Here is a 19396-nt window from a genome sequence, read left to right as displayed (position 1 = left end):
TCAAACACACTGATGCATGCTACCCAGCGGGACCTCAACGATCAAAGAAATGTCCAGACCATTCTGACACGACCAGCGATCTCACAGCAGGGGCCTGATCGCTGCTAAGTGTCAAACGTAACGAGATCGCTACTGAGGTCGCTGTTGCGTCACAAAACTTGTGACTCAGCAGCTAGAGTGTGATGGGGGCTTTACTTCATTGTTCAGAAATGGCCTACAAATGATTGCAGCATGCACTCTTAAGGGGAATGATATCCTTGGTCAACATTTTAAATGGAACCTTTATGGCATCAGTTAAATTTCTCTCATGGAACTGGGGATTGGGGAATGCCAAGAAATGGAATATTGTATTCTCCCAGACACGTAAATCCCAAGCGCAAATAATATGCCTTCAGGAAACCCATTTAACTCCAGACACCATATCCAGAATGAACAAACCCTGGATACAGTGGCACAAACACGCTACAGATACCTCTTATTCTAGAGGTGTAGTTACCATTGTGCATAAGTCAGTGAGATGGTCAGTCCAAACTGTCAAGAGACCCAAAGGGTAGATTTATTTTCATATACGCATTTATAGATATGGAGCCATTTGTAATACTCAACACATACAAACAACCACCAGCCAAAATGGATGTACTCCAACAGGCAGTGATTTTTGTATCACAGTACCCAGATGCTAAAATGTTACGTATGGGAGATTTCAATATGATTCTTAATATAAACTTGGATAAAATGAGCCCTGCAAACACTAGGTTTGATAGTCAGGACATCACTTCTTTACATACTTTCATAACGGAGGTGGGTTGGATTGATTTGTGGAGACAGCAGCACCCACTCAAAAGAGAATTTTCCTGCTATACACCGGCTGTTCGATGTTTATCTAGAATCGATCATATATTTGGAAACAGTACTGTATTTTCAGATTTAAGTAAAATTGAATATTCCCCTAGAACGGTATCGGATCATGCTCCACTGATAGGGCCCCCCAGATGAAGGGATGCTAACAGACCTAAGAGGTTTCGCATACATCCGTTTTGGTTGTCCCTTATAGGAGAACATGATAGAATATCAGATAAAGTGGAAGTATTTATCATGGGGACTTCCCTGACAGATTGATAGTATGGGACACTAAAATCGTCTATTGGGGAGCAGAGGCTTGCCGAAGAATGTAAATTACTAGAAGATGAATATATTAACAATCCCTCACATAATTCCTTAAATAATTGGCTTGGGAAAGGGAGGGAGTACCTGGCCCACTTACAGGAAAAAGCACAGAGAAAACTTTTCTTTTCAAAACAAACTTACTTTGAGCTGGGTAACCAATCGAGTAAATTTCTGGCATACATAGTCCAACAAAATCAGATGTTCCCATCAATATTGATACAAGGGAGTGTAGCCCGCTGCTTAAATCAGATCAGATTGCAAGCAGATTTGAATAATACTATAGAGAACTTTATAACTCCCAATCCAACCATACTATAGAAGAAATTGATGAATACCTAAATCTAATAGAATTCCCTAAACTCTCTTGTGAAAATCAGACGTTCCTGGATGGAGATATCACTTTGCAGGAAATAAGGGAAGCAGCCATGTCTCTATCTAACGGGAAGGCACCGGGACCCGATGGCATACCCATAGAATTATATAAAAGATACATAGATCTAATAGCTCCAGTTCTGTTGCAAACTTTTTCTGAAGCACTTTCTGGACGTTCTCTTCCAACAATCCTTCTATGATGCTACTATAGTATTGATCCCCAAGCCAGATAAACCAGTTGAGAAATGTAGTTCTTATCACCCTATATCCCTACTGAATACAGATTACAAAATACTTACTATGCAAATTGCCTCTTCAGAGGCAATTCAAAATACTTACGAAACTCATAGCCAATAGATTAAAAACAGTAATATTAAACATTATACATGAGGGTCAATCTGGCTTTATGCCGGGAAGGTCTACCTCATCTAATATTAGAAGAGTTCAAGTGTTAACACAGATCGGATATAAATATCGGGAACCCTGGGCTATAGCTTCTTTAGATACGGCAAAAGCCTTTGACTCCTTGGAGTGGACGTTTCTACAGTGTGTGCTTCTGAAATTTGGGTTTTCTGATAAATTTTGTAGCTGGATTAAATTGATCTACTATATGCCAAGAGCATATCTTCTAGTAAATGGAATATTGTTGGAATACTTTAACCTGGGTAGAGGAACTAGACAGGGTTGCCCCTTATCTCCGATGCTCTTCGCTCTAGCGATAGAGCCTATTGCCTTTAAAATTAGGCAGGACCACCTGGTGGAGGGTATTAGTATAAACTCCAGATCAGATAAAGTGAGTTATATGCAGACGACCTGATCCTCTTCCTAAACAAAATAAAACAATTACTCCCAAGATCAATTGACAACTCCCATTGTCTGTGGATGGAAGAATTAACCTAATCAAAAGGATTATCCTTCCAAAATGTTTGTATGTATTAGAACATTCATCCATTAAAATCCCCAAAGAATTTTTTAGGAAACTGCACGGCATGATGGCAACATTTATATGGGGCTGAGCAAGGCCCAAAATAAGTATTGGATCTCTGCAGAGACCCAAGGATCAAGGGGGTTGCTCGGTGCCCGACCTATTTCTCAACTATTTAGCTGGTCAGATACGATATTTGAAGTGTTGGATAAGTACTGATAAACTCACTAATGCAGAAGCACATCTTAAACATTTTTTAAATGTGAATACACCATGGGCTATGTTAGAAGGCTCTTACAGGCCACCACAGGGCTTATTATTTGCACATAGCTTAGCGATGCAGGTGTGGCGTGAGAGTAGGTGTATCGTGGGGTTTACTGATCAAATGGGAGAAACCCAAATATGGGATAACCCTGAATTTCCACAGCTTAAAAACCTACAAGACCCAATCTTCTGGAAGCAATATAGAATAACAACACTTAATCAGATTTTTGAAAATGAAATTTTATTGTCATTTCATCAAATCCATATAAAGTTTGGGATCCCTCATATGGACTTCTACAGATATTTACAAATGAGGCATGCCTTAACACACCAATTCCCACATCTTCGCATGCGAATATCCAAATACCCATTAATAGGAGTACTAAAAACTCAACGACCCACAGGTGTGGTATCCTCTCTATATACTTTTCTACTGAACTCTAAAATTGCTTCTACCCAACTTGTTGTAGAGAATAAATGGTGGCAATTAATCCCTTCTATAACTGATCATTAGTGGAATGATGCGCTGGAGGCGCATATGGTGGTGTCACCAGCCGCCAATAATAAATTAATTCAATTATATATACTACATCAATCTTACCTGACCCCAATGAGAATGTTTAGATTTTGTAGAATGGCATCTGATGAATGTCACAGATGTGGGGAATCAGGAGCGGATTTCTGGCATCTTATTTGGAATTGTGGGATAATACGAAGATATTGGAGTGAAGTGATAACTACATTGGAACGGCTAGTTGGGATGCCAATTGAATGTAGTCCAGAATTTTGTATCTTGGGTATTGTGGACGAGGAAATGTGGACACAATATAATTGGATATTCCTTCGGGAGGTTATATTTATGGCCAGAAAAGCGATAGCACTAAGATGGATGGGAGGGAAATCTCCTACTATCAACCAATAGAAAAAGCTAGTGAATGATACAATAGCATATGAGAATATAGTATATAGAAATAGGGGATGTCCCCAGAAGTTCCAAAGGATATGGGAAAGATGGGGTGATTCGCCCTTAACACACCTATCCCCTAGTGCTATGGCCTCGTTAATCTTACGTTATGAGTCCTGATATATGCCCTTTTGAACACATGGGAAATTATATATATGAACTGTAAGAGTGTACCTCTGCTACAACCATAATTGATATATGTACTGAATTCTGATAAGGAATTGGCCAGTTTAGTAAAGAGTGCAGTGCTCCATAATGAAACTTATGTTTCAAATGGTTTGTTTTTTCTTTAAGGCTATGTGCCCACGATGCAGAAATGCTCCGGATTTTTCCTGAGCGTTTCTGCATCTCCCTGGCAGAAAAAACGCATGCAGATTGTACATGCGTTTTCCTGCCAGGGACAACCGGATGTGAAGCGTTCTTCACATGCATTTCTGCATGCGGGTTGACAAGCGCTTCCCAACGATTTTAGCATCACTTGGAAAGTGCTTGACAACTTGGTCACACTATATAAATCCATGCAACCGGCATGGATTTATATACTGTGACCGAAAGAATGGTAAAAAATAAATATATACTTACCTTCTGATGGCCCCCGCAGTTTTGATTCCCTCCGTCCTGGCTGCCGGCAGCGGTACACTGAAGGACCTGCCGACTTCAGCGTCGCGTGACCCGTCACATGGGTTTTTATACTTGAAAAAGACGCCGCTACGGCTTGAAAAGCGTTGTTAATAAAAAGCCTTTTTCATCATCATCATCATCTCTGAAGAATTGATTCACTTCAGCAGCGCAGCCCAACTGGATCCATGACTATGACGTCAGCGCAGGTCCTTCAGTCCATCGCTAGCTGCCGGCATGAAAGGACGAGTGCAGCGGGGGCCGTCAGAAAGTAAATATAATCTTTATTTTTTATTTTATTCTTTTTTTCACAGTTTCTATGGTACCCGGGTCCGGAGGAGAGTCTCCTCTCCTCTAGACCTGGGTACCATCTGCACATTGGAACACATGCATTATGCATGTCCTTATCTAGTGAGGCGGAATACATGCGTTCTAAGTCAATGGCGGCGAAAACGCAGCACTTCCGCAAAATAATTGGTAGTGCTGCGGATTTTTCCGCAATGATAATCCGCAGCAGAAATTTCCGCAGCATGTGCACAGCACATGCGGATTATCATTGGGGAACATGGCAGGTCTTCTACCATGTGTTTTTTAAGCGTTTCTGCAGCGTTTTTGCCGCTGCGGAAACGCTTAAAAAATGCATCGTGGGCACACAGCCTAACTGTTTACTCTGATTATTGAGAATGTGATGTAAACTGTATTGAACGGAGAATGGTCAATGTTTGGATTAACCTGATCTTATAATATGACAGTATTTGTTTGTAACCATTATCCTGTGGAATTTTTCAATAAAAAAAAAAAAAAAAAAAAAGAGTTTTAACCCCGGGTGGTTTGCACGTTAATGACCAGGCCAATTTTTACAATTCTGACCACTGTCACTTTATGAGGTAATTACTCTGGAACGCTTCAACGGATCCCCCTGATTCTGAGATTGTTTTTTCGTGACATATTGTACTTCATGATAGTGGTAAAATTTCTTCGATATCACTTGCGTTTATTTGTGAAAAAAACGGAAATTTGGCGAAAATTTTGAAAATTTTGCAATTTTCAAAATTTGAATTTTTAAGCCCTGAAATCAGAGCGATATGTCACACAAAAGAGTTAATAAATAACATTTCCCACATGTCTACTTTACATCAGCACAATTTTGGAACCAAAATTTTTTTGTTGTTAGGGAGCTATAAGGGTTAAAAGTTGACCAGCGATTTCTCATTTTTCCAACAAAATTTACAAAACCATTTTTTTAGGGACCACATCACATTTGAAGTCACTTGGAGAGGTCTTTTTGACAAAAAATACCCAAAAGTGACACCATTCTAAAAACTGCACCCCTCAAGGTGCTCAAAACCACATTCAAGAACTTTATTAACCCTTCAGGTGCTTCACAGGAATTTTTTGAATGTGGAAGAAAAAAATGAACATTTAACTTTTTTCACAAAAATGTTACTTTAGACCCAATTTTTTTTATTTTCACAGGGGTAACAAGAAAAAATGGACCCCAAAATTTGTTGTGCAATTTCCCCTGGGCACGAAGATACCCAATATTTGGGGAAAAAACACTGTTTGGGCGTACGGCAGGGCTCGGAAGGGAAGGAGCGCCATTTGACTTTTTGATTGTAAAATTTGCTTGAATAATTAGCGGACGCCATGTTGTGTTTGGAGAGCCCCTGTGTGCCCAAACATTGGAGCTCCCCCACAAGTGACCCCATTTTGGAAACTAGACCCCCCAAGGCACCTTTATAGATGCATAGTGAGCACTTGGAACCCCCAGGTGCTTCACAAATTGATTCATAAAAATGAAAAAGTGAAAAAGTGAAAAAGTGAAAAAAAAAACACTTTTTCATTTTTATGAATCAATTTGTGAAGCATCTAGGGGTTCCAAGTGCTCACTATGCATCTAGATAGGTGCCTTGGGGGGTCTAGTTTCCAAAATGGGGTCACTTGTGGGGGAGCTCCAATGTTTGGGCACACAGGGACTCTCTAAATGCAACATGGTATCCGCTAACAAATTGAATGGAAAATCGGCTCAAATTGTTAGCGGACACCACATTGCGTTTGGAGAGCCCCTCTGTGCCCAAACTTTGGAGCTCCCCCACAAGTGACCCCATTTTGGAAACTAGACCACCCAAGGCACCTTTCTAGATGCATAGTGAGCACTTGGAACCCCCAGGTGCTTCACAAATTGATTCATAAAAATGAAAAAGTGAAAAAGTGAAAAAAAAAAACACTTTTTCATTTTTATGAATCAATTTGTGAAGCACCTGGGGGTTCCAAGTGCTCACTATGCATCTAGATAGGTGCCTTGGGGGGTCTAGTTTCCAAAATGGGGTCACTTGTGGGGGAGCTCCAATGTTTGGGCACACAGGGGCTCTCCAAACGCAACATGGCGTCCGCTAACAATTTGAGCCGATTTTCCATTCAATTTGTTAGCGGACACCATGTCGCGTTTGGAGAGCCCGTGATGTGCCTAAACAGTGGAGCTCCCCCACAAGTGTCCCCATTTTGGAAACTATACCCCTCAAGGATTTTATTAAGGTGTATAGTGAACATTTTGAACCCAGAGGTACGGCACAGAATTTGTTTACATTAGGTCATCATATTGAATAAGTTGTCATTATTCTTGAGCGCAAGTGCTCGCTACTTGAGTTTGCATCGGGTACTCAGGTATGCACCATGTACAGCGTGTGCTCGAGTGACATGCTCGAGTCCCTGCTCCGCATGTTTCACGGTTATTAGACACCCAAAAAAAAACATGCGGGGATCGCTCGTGCATGGCAGGCAATCCCCGTAAAGTTTTTTGGCCGCGAAGCATATGGGGCAGAGACTCGAGCATGTCACTCAAATACCCACGATACTCAATGTATACCAGAGCACCCGATGCAAACTCAAGTAGCGAGCACTTGCTCTCAACACTAGTCGCCATATCGTCATCTTTTTTTCTTACTTTTGAAAAAAATCCCAACCCCAGCCCTAACCCTAGCACAACCCTAGCCCTAGCACAACCCTAGCCCAAGCACAACCCTAGCCCCAGCACAACCCTAGCCCCAGCACAACCCTAGCCCCAGCACAACCCTAGCCCCAGCACAACCCTAGCCCCAGCACAACCCTAGCCCCAGCACAACCCTAGCCCCAGCACAACCCTAGCCCCAGCACAACCCTAGCCCCAGCACAACCCTAGCCCCAGCACAACCCTAGCCCCAGCACAACCCTAGCCCCAGCACAACCCTAGCCCCAGCACAACCCTAGCCCCAGCACAACCCTAGCCCCAGCACAACCCTAGCCCCAGCACAACCCTAGCCCCAGCACAACCCTAGCCCCAGCACAACCCTAGCCCCAGCACAACCCTAGCCCCAGCACAACCCTAGCCCCAGCACAACCCTAGCCCCAGCACAACCCTAGCCCCAGCACAACCCTAGCCCCAGCACAACCCTAGCCCCAGCACAACCCTAGCCCCAGCACAACCCTAGCCCCAGCACAACCCTAGCCCCAGCACAACCCTAGCCCCAGCACAACCCTAGCCCCAGCACAACCCTAGCCCCAGCACAACCCTAGCCCCAGCACAACCCTAGCCCCAGCACAACCCTAGCCCCAAACCCAGCCCTAACCCTAGCCCAATCCTAACCCAAGAGTTTATTTTTGACGCCGTTCCTTGTGTGGTATAAGTGATTAGACGACTTTATTCTTCGGGTCGGTGTGATTACAGCAATACCAGAATCATATGGGGTTTTTATGACTGACAGCTGTCACACACTAAAAGACGCATTTTTTGTAAAATCTAGTTTTTGCATCGCCATATTTTGAGAGCTATAATTTTTCCAGATTTTGGCAGACAGTCATGTGACGGCTCGTTTTTTGCGGGATGACTTGATGTTGTTATTGGTGCCATTTTCAGGCACGTGCCATTTTTTGATCGCTTTCTATTCCGATTTTTGGGAGCCAGAATAAACAAAAACCAACAATTCAGGAATTGTTTTTTTTTTTTATTTTTATTCTGTTCCGCGTGTGGTAAAATTGATGAGGTAGCTTTATTCTTCGGGTCAGTACGTTTACAGCGGTACCACATTTGTATCATTTTTCTATTTTTTGGCGCTTATACACAATAAAAGCTATTTTATAGAAAAAAATATTTTTTAGCATAGCTTTATTCTGAGAGCTATAACTTTTTTATTTTTCGGCTGATGGAGCTGTATGGCGGCTTGTTTTTTGCGGGACGAGATGACGTTTTCAGCGGTATCATTTTTATTTATATGCGTCTTTTTGATCGCGTGTTATTCCACTTTTTGTTTGGCGGTATGGTGATAAAGCATTGTTTTTTGCTTCGTTTTTTTTTTTTTTTTTACCGTGTTCACTGAAGGGGTTAACTAGTGGGACAGTTTTATAGGTCAGGTTGTTCCGGACGCGGCGATACCAAATATGTGTACTTTTATTGTTTTTTTTTTTTTTATAATAATATTTATTGATGGGTACATTATATTTTTATTTTTGGTGTATTATTTTTTTTATAATATTTTTGCACATTTTTTTTTTTTTTCCACTTTCACACAGTTTATACACTTTATTACTTTGTCCCACTCTGGGACTTTCACTTTTTTTTTTCTGATCGCCTGCATGGCACAGGAATGAAGCACCATCCCTATGCCATGAAGGCTGTCAGAAGTGCACAGTGTGAAGATTGCTTGGAGATGCACTGCGCATGCCCAAGCAATCTTCCTGCTCTCTGGTGACCCGGATGTTGTCATGACGACATCGGGTCATCATGGCAACACCTGGGAAGCCTTTGCAGACTGCGCTGGAAGCCGGAAGAGGAGGTGAGTATCGCCGATCACCTCCCCTTGCCCCCGCAATGCCGCGATCGACTTCGATCGCAGCATCGCGGGGGTTAATGTGCTGGGAGCGGTGCAGGACCGCTCCCTGCACATAGTACCGGGTGTCAGCTGTGACAATCAGCTGACACCCGGCGGCGATCGCGCCCGCACAGCCTGTGTGCGCGCGCGATCGCCATGACGTACTAATACGGGTCTGGCTCTTAAGTCCCAGGGCACAGACGCGTATTAGTACGTCAGATGTTATTAAGGGGATAATAAAAAAAAAAAATTATATTATATTATATATATATATATATATATATATATATATATATATATATATATATATATATATATATATATATATATATATATATATATATATATATAATGAATCGGGAGAGTGGGGGCGTTGAGGAAGCAGGAGTATGACTGGCAATGAATTGGGGGAAAGAGTACAGGTACTAATTCATTTATATACTTAATAGGTGGGGAAAGTGGCTATTTACAGTTAGTGGGGGCACAGTGGTGGATTACAATTTATATTTGGAATGGTGGGTTACATAATAACTAATTATATATTAATGGTGGGTGGACATCTGTATTCAGCTGCGTAATGTAGAAGTTGGGGAATGTGCTCTAGACAACTGTGTGTTATTTTATGCAAAGACGAGTCCTGGCTGGAAGAAGTGATGGCGGTCTGCGATTGATGAAGGAGAAAAGCGAAGATGAAGGACTTCAACTAGAGACGTCACTGGTGAGTCAGTGTGTTATCTGTACACGGACAGTATATACTATGTACAGAGCCTCTGTGTATAATGTCACTCATGATCACTGTATTATTACCTGTATACTATATACAGCGCTCCTGTGTATAATGTCACTGGTGATCACTGTATTACCGGTACACTATACACTATATACAGAGCTCCTGTGTATAATGTCACTGGTGATCACTGTATTACTTGTACACTATACACTATATACAGAGCTCCTATGTATAATGTCACTGGTAATCCCTGTATCACCTGTACACTATATACAGAGCTCCCGTGTATAATGTCACTGATGATCCCTATATTACCTGTATACTGACACTATATACAGAGCTCCTGTGTATGTCGTCACTGGTGATCACTGTATTACCTGTACACTGACACTATATACTATGTACAGAGATCCTGTGTATAATGGCACTTATGGTAATATTAGTAGTGTGTTTTTTCATTAATGTTCAGTATTGTAGTATTCAGTCACTATGTGGTGGCAATATGTGGTCTGGTCACGGTGTGGAGGTATTTGTTCCTTGTATGTCGTATTATTCAGTCACTGTGGTGGTTATATGTTGTCTAGTCATTGTTCCTTGTATGTGGTATTATTCTGTCACTATGTGGTGGTGATATGTGGTCCGGTCATGGTGTGACAGTACTTGTCCCTTGTACATGATATTATTGGTCATTTTAAAAAATGTATGTGACACATTCCCTTAAAGAAAAATAAATAAAAATATATTTAAAAAGAGTATTTGATATTTTAAGAAATGTTTCATTTTAGGTTAGAGTACAGTAGGGCCCGGCCAGAAGAGTCTACCTTGTCGTGGTGGCAGCTTAAAATTTTTTTTGCCTTTGTATGTGATATGGTGTTCAATGGGAACTGTTAATGTGTGATTTGTGAGGACGTGGTGCAGAAGTGGAGTTTTCCAAGAGTGGGTGGTGGGACTGTGGGAGGTTCGAGGTGTGGAGACGAAGCTGGGGTGGAGCCTGGGCGGAGTCTCCAGGGGGCATGAAAATGTTGCCAGTATGGGGCCCTGAAATTCCCAGTGGCAGCCCTGCTCACACACATTCAAGATTTATACCGTACATTTTACATTGCGTCACCGGAACTAAGTAATGCACATTATAAATAACATTTCCATAAAAATACACCATATATTGTAAACAAATATAAAATTATTATTAAAGAAAAAAAAAGGAAATTTACCTAACGCCACGGTGCTAAAGTACAGGTAAATACCTTGCCAAACATATGCGGGTGTCTAACGGTGTATGCAGACGATCCGGAGCCGCTGCGGGTTTGACGCTGCGGACTTATGCAGCGTCAAACCCGCAGCGGCCAGCTGTTACAGCATAGTGGATGGGATTTATACAAATCCCATGTCCACTATGCGTCTCTGTGCACCCGCGGAAACTGACATGCGGCGTGTCTTTCCAGACTGCAGCATGTCAATTTCACCTGCGGGTTCCCATGCGGACTTTCCCCATAGACCTAATCTCTATGGGGAAGTCCGTAGTTTTTTTTTTAAAGGCGGAGCTCATTTGCATATCTGCACGTGGCTCGTCCGCAGCGTCAGGGCCGCAGGCTGGGAGATACGTTTGCACATACCCTAACAGAAGGTTTACATGCAGGGAGAGAATAAAGTTACATCCTCTCGGCAGCTGATCAGTTCCAGACATCTGGGCGGTGCCAAAGCAATGAACAGTCACAGCTTTCATGGCAATGCAAGGGCATAATCCCACCCACTGATCCTTCCTGCTCCGCACATTCACATGATAATTATACAGATGTTGGCATGCAAAAGAATTTTCCAAAAGGATTTGACATTCCCTGTCTAGCTAATTCTTTTGGGATTTATATACTATATATCAGTAGAACTAATGAGGTCTGTACCATTACTACTGAGTGGATTTAAGGAAGTTATGTGCTAAATATGCAAATTATTAACACAGCACTTTAAGGCTATAGGCATACACTGTGGACTTGGTGCAAGCAAATACATGGAGATAAAGAGATAAATAAATTACAAAGCTTCTCCCAAACCTAGCGCTTGCCGGGAGCAGTATTCAAAGGTCATGGGCGGCACCAGCACTAACTGAACGCTGCAACCGCCCATGACTGAATGTGAGAATCGCACCCCTATGACTGAATACGAGCAGGTAAGACAAAGTATATACAACGTTATAACATCATTATACTACCACCGATTTTCATGAAAACAGCTTGTTAGTGATGCACATTGCATCACTAACAAACCAATGGGGGCAGTGTACATAGCAACTAGGACGTGACAGCTTCCCTTTAAACATGGATGGCACAAGGATGAGCATTCATGTGCCATCTGTGTTTTTCACAGACCCCTAGATTTGTATTGGCACTTTTCATCCGCGATATCAAAGAAAAAAAATGGACTTTTCTCATCTGAGCTTAGCAAGGACACATGGTCCATAAAAAAAAACCCCAAAAGAGCACGGACATGTGAACAGCACCATTGGGTACGTGTTCTATCCGTTAAAAAAAAATCGGCAAGCACTTGTATGTGCAACACAGACGTTTGAATGAGGCCTAATGCTGTGAATTTGTTGCTACAAAATTGGCACGGAAAATCTGCAGGTAATATGCTATGTGTGCATTCAACCTAAAGAACGAAGAATATTTCCACCAACTGGAAAGATTTTAAAGCCCAAAGTTTTAAAATATGGCTTGGCTAGATTTTGTCAAATAATTTAGGTTTTAATCAATTTAGTTAATTTTCAAGCCAAAAAATAAATAATTTTCACAAACCTTTACAAACAGATTCAGTGTATTCTCCTCCACTGTTGGTGGTTGCATGAAGTCGTCAAAGCAGTAATCCCAATCTATACTTCTATGTCCCAAAATCTCCACTTCCTTAACACTCATAATTCTCCTGTTTGTGGAAATAGAACCATGAAAAGATAAATGTCAAATTGAGCATGTACTAGATTTGATAGAAGTGATCATATGTTACACAAGTCCTTCTCTTTCTTAGCCTAGCCTAATCTTCTACTGCGTTCAAGAGACAAATGAAAGATATATTTTTGGCCTGAACCTCTCCAGCCACCTCCATTGTTCGCTCTACCCGGTAAAAGGGGCACCTCTTTTTACTGCTGCCATACGCTGGGCAGGGACTTTCGGGTTGTGACCAGACCCAGGATATCTATGCTCATGTGCGTCATTAGGTTGCGATAACATGACAATGTGCACCAAAACACCTTAAGGTGTGCACTAAAAGCTGGAAATCCCAGCCTAGAGTGAAGATGCCCAAAGCTTCACGGCGCAAAAGAGGCACAGAGAACAGTTTGGGGGACAGTGAGTAGTGCAGGTGAGTGGTGAGATTTTTTTTCTTTTTTCTGTATCTTACATTCATTATCATCTGGGGTCTTTCCAGACCCCAGACAATAAGAAGACACATTTAATTAGCAGAGAATACACTCACAAATCTAATTTTCTGGACGATTCTGCGTGTTTTGGAGAACACGAATATTATCAGATCCAGTTATCTCTATTGGTTTCTCATGGCAATCGCAGTCTAATGTTCTCTGTGGTTTCAGCATGCCGTTGTTTTCTAAAGGTGAACAAAAAGATTTGTAGGATCCTGGTGCAGTGGTTAGTCAGTAGTCTGTGGCTGCCACACCAGAGCCTACTGCTCCTCCTCCTACTTGTCAGAATCCCTGGTTCTGGTGACTGAATGCATGTGTCATGCCTCAATGATAATGTCAAATTCTCTTGTACATAACTCCATTATTACCACAAAATCTAAATTTTTAGTATTTGCATGCAGTTTAGCAATGGCTGCACTCTACTTTCAGCTATATATGGTGTTTTTGGTCTTATTAATGCTGCAATTGATGAAACTGTATGCAAGCTCTAACAAAGCAATCAACTTTTTATGCAGTATCTGAAGGTAGCACAAGTTTGGGGCACAAACCGAGGACAGAAAATGACTTAACATAAGGAGTCAAGAAAACATATGTTTTTATTTTTCTAGTGGTATACTTTCATCAGTTCTCTTCTCCCTCCATGCGAAGCAGTAAAACACTATCCTATTTGATTTAAGAATGTTAACAGAACACAAACCTGTTGGTGACCACAAGGTTGACTTTCTTATTTTTACTTAAGCTGCAGCAGTATCTGTAGATTTCTCCATCCATTTTTTTTATATTTGAATTCTACAAAATAGAAAAAACCAATATCAGTTACATTTGCTCATTTTCCCAGGAACAGTATAATATTCAAAACATATTGCTGGTGCAATTAGTAATTTAAAGGCAAAAGGCAACTACACATATAGAGAAAAATAGTAAAAAGGGTTTTATACTTCTAGTCACACACCGGGAATAAGCAAGGGTCGCTGGGTTGAATCCAATATGGAGAAAAATCTGTGTCCACATAGGAATAGGCCAATGATGCTAAAACACTGCTGTTTCTATGCTAATTAAAGTAAGGTAAATATTGAAAAACTTTTCAAATTTTGCCATACATTAAAGTGGAAATGTTTCCAGATTTCACAATACAAAATCACATACGTTATTAGAATAGATTTCTTAGATTTTATAAGGATGCTGTATTTATTTTAAACATTAATGTCAGAAAAGATGCATAATACTTATATAAAAATCTAACTTAATCTCTGCCCACCTAACCTCATTTATAACGCCTCAGTGTCCATCCTCCCAGCTGAGATCTCACAAGGCTCAGTACAATCTGAAGCGGACACTTAGTATAAGTGGGAGGAGACTGAGTATACTTGGACTTGAGGTATTTTATTCTATAGCTGAGCTAAAAAAAATAATAATTTTATTATCAGGATTATACATGTCTGAACTTGACCCAACTTTTATATGCCATTATTCTTTTTACTTATTTATTTGGCCCTTATTTGACTTCCTATTATCATTTTTTTGTTTTAAGTGCCCATTTCTTCTACATACACATGGAGTATTCTTATTTAGTATATTCATGTTAATAGGAATTAGCTATTGTTCATTTTGACACTTCCTTACTTTTAATAAAAAGTATTCTGAAACAATATTTACATTTAAAATGTATTATTCTATACCAGTGATGTAGCAGTTTGCTAGAAAAGATGGATAATCTTGCATAGTATAAATCCATAAAATATTGCAAACAGTGCTAAAAGCGTTGAGAAAAACTTTTAGCCCACAAACCAATAATACAATTGTGCAGCCTTTTAAAAGATAAGCTCTTTATGACCAAAAGCAATAATCCAGCTAGGAGAAATCACACTTTGAAGCTTCATCTAGAAGGTAGGAAATGCAGCATGATGCTGAGAAGCTAGTAGTGCATGATCGCGCCCCAATGCACTTCCAGATACAACTTCAAAATAAAATTTCTCCTTGCTGAAAGAGAACTTTGAAGTTATAAAGGATGTGCTAAACAATCTATAAACTTAGTCTAACAAAATGAACCATACAAAGTAAAGTTTAGAAATTGTGTTTATTGCTCCAATAAGAGACATAAGACAAATTTCTTATTTCAATATTACCATAAACACAAAGGATTACAATACACAGATACATAAAAAGTTACATTGTTACTGATAATATACTCACAACAGAAGTCAACTTAAATTTATAAGTTTATGACCATTTAAAAAGATTAATGGTAATTGGTCCTTTATTTTCCTGTATTTATCCATAAATTAGTTTCTAAGCAAGTTAATGGAATAACAAATGTGAAGAATGAATATTTTCAATAAGGCTACCCTCCAAAAGAAAATTACAGTACATTTGAGTAATCAATAAGGAAAATGTGATGATGCAGAGAATCTGTCAGCAGATTCATGCTGTCCTAAACAAGGACATCATGAAATATCAGCAGTCTTCCTCATTACTATCAATGTCTGCTGAACAACTATCCGACTTCCTGCTGACTGGATGGATAGACAGATCTCTTGATTTTTGGTTATAAAGACCTGTCAATCAAGCAAAGTGGGGCAATGAAAAGTAGAAGGAAAGTGACCTGTTTTTTGTTCAATATATACATTTTTTTGAAGTGTCGCAGCAGTCCAGAGTAAAATATAGTTCACTATACTGTGCTTAATGTTGCCCGGTAATGTTACCAGGTTCTCTTTACTTACATAGAGTGATTGCTTTGTAAGGAGTTCTCACAGGCCATTTGCTTTTATTTGTGAAAACTACACTTATAAAAGATCATAGAGACAATTTTTAATATCAATATACTATTAATTAGGCAGATTATTGTGCTTCAGTGCAGAAACAGCAGTAGAAAAGTCTAATATATTATTTATTAGGGTGCACTATATTGTGCTATATAGAGTTTACAAAGGCAAATGTGGTCAAGGCCTTCTATATTGTACACCTAGAAACCTGTACATTAAAGGGGTTGCCATGACTAGGGGAAAAAAAAACATTCCGTTCTGGAAGCTCTTAATATAAAAAAAGGGATGCATAGTCACCTTCCAGCGCCCCCACCAATCCATGTCTGTACCAGTTTCAAAAGCGATGCATGTGTTCGGAGGTTGGAGGACCACAGAAGTCTATGATTGCCTACAGAGATCAGGTGAGTAGCAACAAATCAAAAACATCTGATGATGCACTTGTCTAGTCACTTGACCATTGCAGCCAATCATAGGTTGCAGTGATTCTATGACTTCCAACTGAGCAGGCATTGCTTCCAATGCAGACCGTTGGAGTAACCTGCACTAGAAGGCGAGTATGCCTCAGTATTTCTTTTATTTTAAGTCCATATATGTCTGGAAATATTATGTAAATTTTGTAGCATAGCTGGAAAGGACAGGGTTAAATCCGAGCTCTGCAGACTCTTGAGTAGTTTGATTGTGGGACCAGCCAAGATGTGAGCAGTAGCTGATACAGAGACATTTCAGGGACTCTCTCTGAATGGAATGATTGGGGAGACAGGCAGTCTGCTGGCAGTAGCAGAGGCAAATTGCTTAATAGGTGAATGGACAGACCATGTGCACCAGACTGGATGTGTCTTGGAGCTGAAAAGTGGTGGAAAGACAGAATACCGCTCCAAGAAAAGTCAGCACAAGCCATATGCAGAAAACCGCAAGTATCAGTGGTTGCTATGGCGAATAGCTGTTTTGTTTGACCGAGCTGAGACTAGCTCAGCAGTGTATGAGTAGCCAGGGTCTGTTCTGTTTAGTTAGCGCTTGGGCAAGGCTAGGGATTTATGTTTAAGATTCTGTTTTTGGTGCTATGCAACCTGTGGAAAGCAATAAAAACTGCATGTGTTTGGACCAAAACTGCATTGCCTGTGTGAACACTACTTAAGGCCTAACGCCTACCAGAGAGAGTGAATCCCTACAATAATTATATATATATATTTTTTTTATTTAAATTGCCCAGAGATAGAAAGGTGCTCGCTCGCCTGATACCATGTGAATTCAATGTTTGAAGGCAAAGGGAGTACTTAAAATAAATATTTGGTAAAAATGGAACAACTACTCTTATTGAAAAAATGTTGCAAAGAGAATTGTATGATTAAATTATTTACTACTAAAGCTAAGCATTCTAGCCAATAGAGCAGATTTTCTGAAAGTTAATTTTTAATACACGTTTTCATATTTTTTGCAATTAAAACCTAAAGTTGTTTAAAGGGGTGAAAAAAGCAAGTAGGGGGTAGGATGTGATAAATATTAAAAGCATTATTGGTTTATTGAATCTCCCACCAGTCCCGCAATGTTGCTCTCTACTGGTCTTTATGTATATATAGGGAACCTGTCATGTGAAAAAACGCTATTAACCAGCAGATATGGGGTTAACTCAGCATAGGGTTAATAGCTTTCTGAACCTGCCTGGTGCTGCCGTCACTTAGACTCCCACTGCCATGAGAAAATTAACTTTATTCCTCCCGGTAGCGGTGGGGTTTCAGTCACGGGGGCGGAGCTGGTGCAGCTTGAGTCACACCTCTGTGTATAAAGAACAGTGACTGTAACTGCACCCCTGGCACTGACTGAAAGCCGGCCCTAATGCTTTGCCGCTGTCAGTCATTGCCGGGGACATTGTTACAGCCACCGATCTCTATGCTCAGAGCAGTGATTGAAGCCACGCCGGCGCAGCCACCATGACTGAAATCCTAACAGTACCAGTAGGAATAAAAGTTAATTTCCTCCAGGCAACGGGGGTCTAAGTTCTGGCGCCGGGCTGGGTCAGAGCGCTATTAACATCATATCTGCAGGTTAATAGCATTTTTTCACATGACAAGTTCCCTTTAAAAAGAAACTGTCAGCACAATTTCATACCCCAAACTATTAATATGAACATGTTGCTCTTTCAAAGAGAACTCCAGAAATACATTTACATTCGTCAGTCCCCTCCTTCTTTACAGAGAAGTCAGTGGTTGAATTGATAGGAAAATGAGGCTGTAGATCTGAAGCCTCTGTCACAGCTCTATTCCTCGCCCATCACAGCCTCCTCATGTTTGATGACTACCTTTACACTGTGACTTCAGGCAAAAAAGGCTTTAGTCAAGCAAAAGGCGGCAATGCTGGGCAGGTAATATAGCTGGTGTGACAGAGGCTCTCATTTCCATATCAATTCAAACACTGATTTCTCAGTAATGGAGGAATGGACAGGCTATGTAAATATATTGCTGAACTGATCTTTCAAAAAGGTACATACACTTACAAATAGTTTGGGAAGTGAAATCCTGCAGGAAGATTACCTTTAAGTCTTGCAATGATGCATTATACAATAAATTTGAACACTGCAGTCAATCAATGGCCTTAGCAGTGGATGGCATGGAACCTTGGAGGCCAATAAGTATGCAATACCACATGTCATCACTGCAGCCAAATACAAATTGGTGGGGAGCTCTGGAGCAACAATGCTAAGGTGGAAGAGGACTCGACAGGTGATTAATGCTTTACTATTATTTTTATTATTATTATCTTTTTCATTGCATTTCTCCCGTGTCCACGCTCTTCACAATTTGAAGAGACACTATAATAACTATATATGTAACACTAAATATAGCGAGTTTTGACTTCTTATCAATTTCAAGAGTTTAGTCAAGACTAAAAACACTCTTGATTATATGCAGAAGCTTAAAACCTGTACATGGCTAGTCCTGCTCTCAAGTGAGAAGAGACTACAATTGTGTCCAGTTTAGGCTATGCTCTATGAACTAGTGTAATATTAGCAGCAGCTTAGTTTAAAATACTGTATGGGTTATTCACCCAGTCATTGTGATATGACCAAAACCTGTGAATACACTGTATCAGTCTAGATTCGCTGCTGTTTAGCTCAGAGCATTGCCTAGAGGTGATGCAATTTTATGTACCTCCTTGTTGAGTGCAGGAGTAGGCATGTGCTAATCTAGAGTCTAGGCTGGTTAGCTCCCAGAATCCTGCCTAAAGGGCATACAATTGTATAAACATCTCGGCCAAGAGCACAACAAGGTATGTACTGTTTTGCTACCATTGAATATAAAGAACAGGATACTCATTCACTGATCACAAACACTTAGCTTTGTAAATTG

At 40.5% G+C, this 19396-nt stretch overlaps 1 protein-coding gene across 4 annotated transcripts in view; it reads right to left on the bottom strand.

The window, feature by feature from the left end:
- Window positions 1-19396, bottom strand: part of VPS13C (vacuolar protein sorting 13 homolog C) — a 328945-nt gene that overhangs the window by 25515 nt on the left and 284034 nt on the right. For all 4 annotated transcript variants that reach the window (XM_073652734.1, XM_073652732.1, XM_073652731.1 and 1 more), the window contains 2 exons: window positions 13988-14079; window positions 12674-12797 (listed from right to left, as the gene is read on the bottom strand). In XM_073652734.1, coding sequence (XP_073508835.1) covers window positions 12674-12797; window positions 13988-14079 — 216 coding nt within the window. The remainder of the gene's footprint in view (window positions 1-12673; window positions 12798-13987; window positions 14080-19396) is intronic.

This window comes from Phyllobates terribilis, unplaced genomic scaffold (genome assembly GCF_046119375.1).
Source record: "Phyllobates terribilis strain yellow unplaced genomic scaffold, ASM4611937v1 Scaffold_11__3_contigs__length_659146591, whole genome shotgun sequence".
Taxonomy (NCBI): Eukaryota; Metazoa; Chordata; class Amphibia; order Anura; family Dendrobatidae; genus Phyllobates; species Phyllobates terribilis.
Note: the sequence above shows the minus strand (reverse complement) of the source record. Positions and strands in the feature narration are given on the sequence as shown.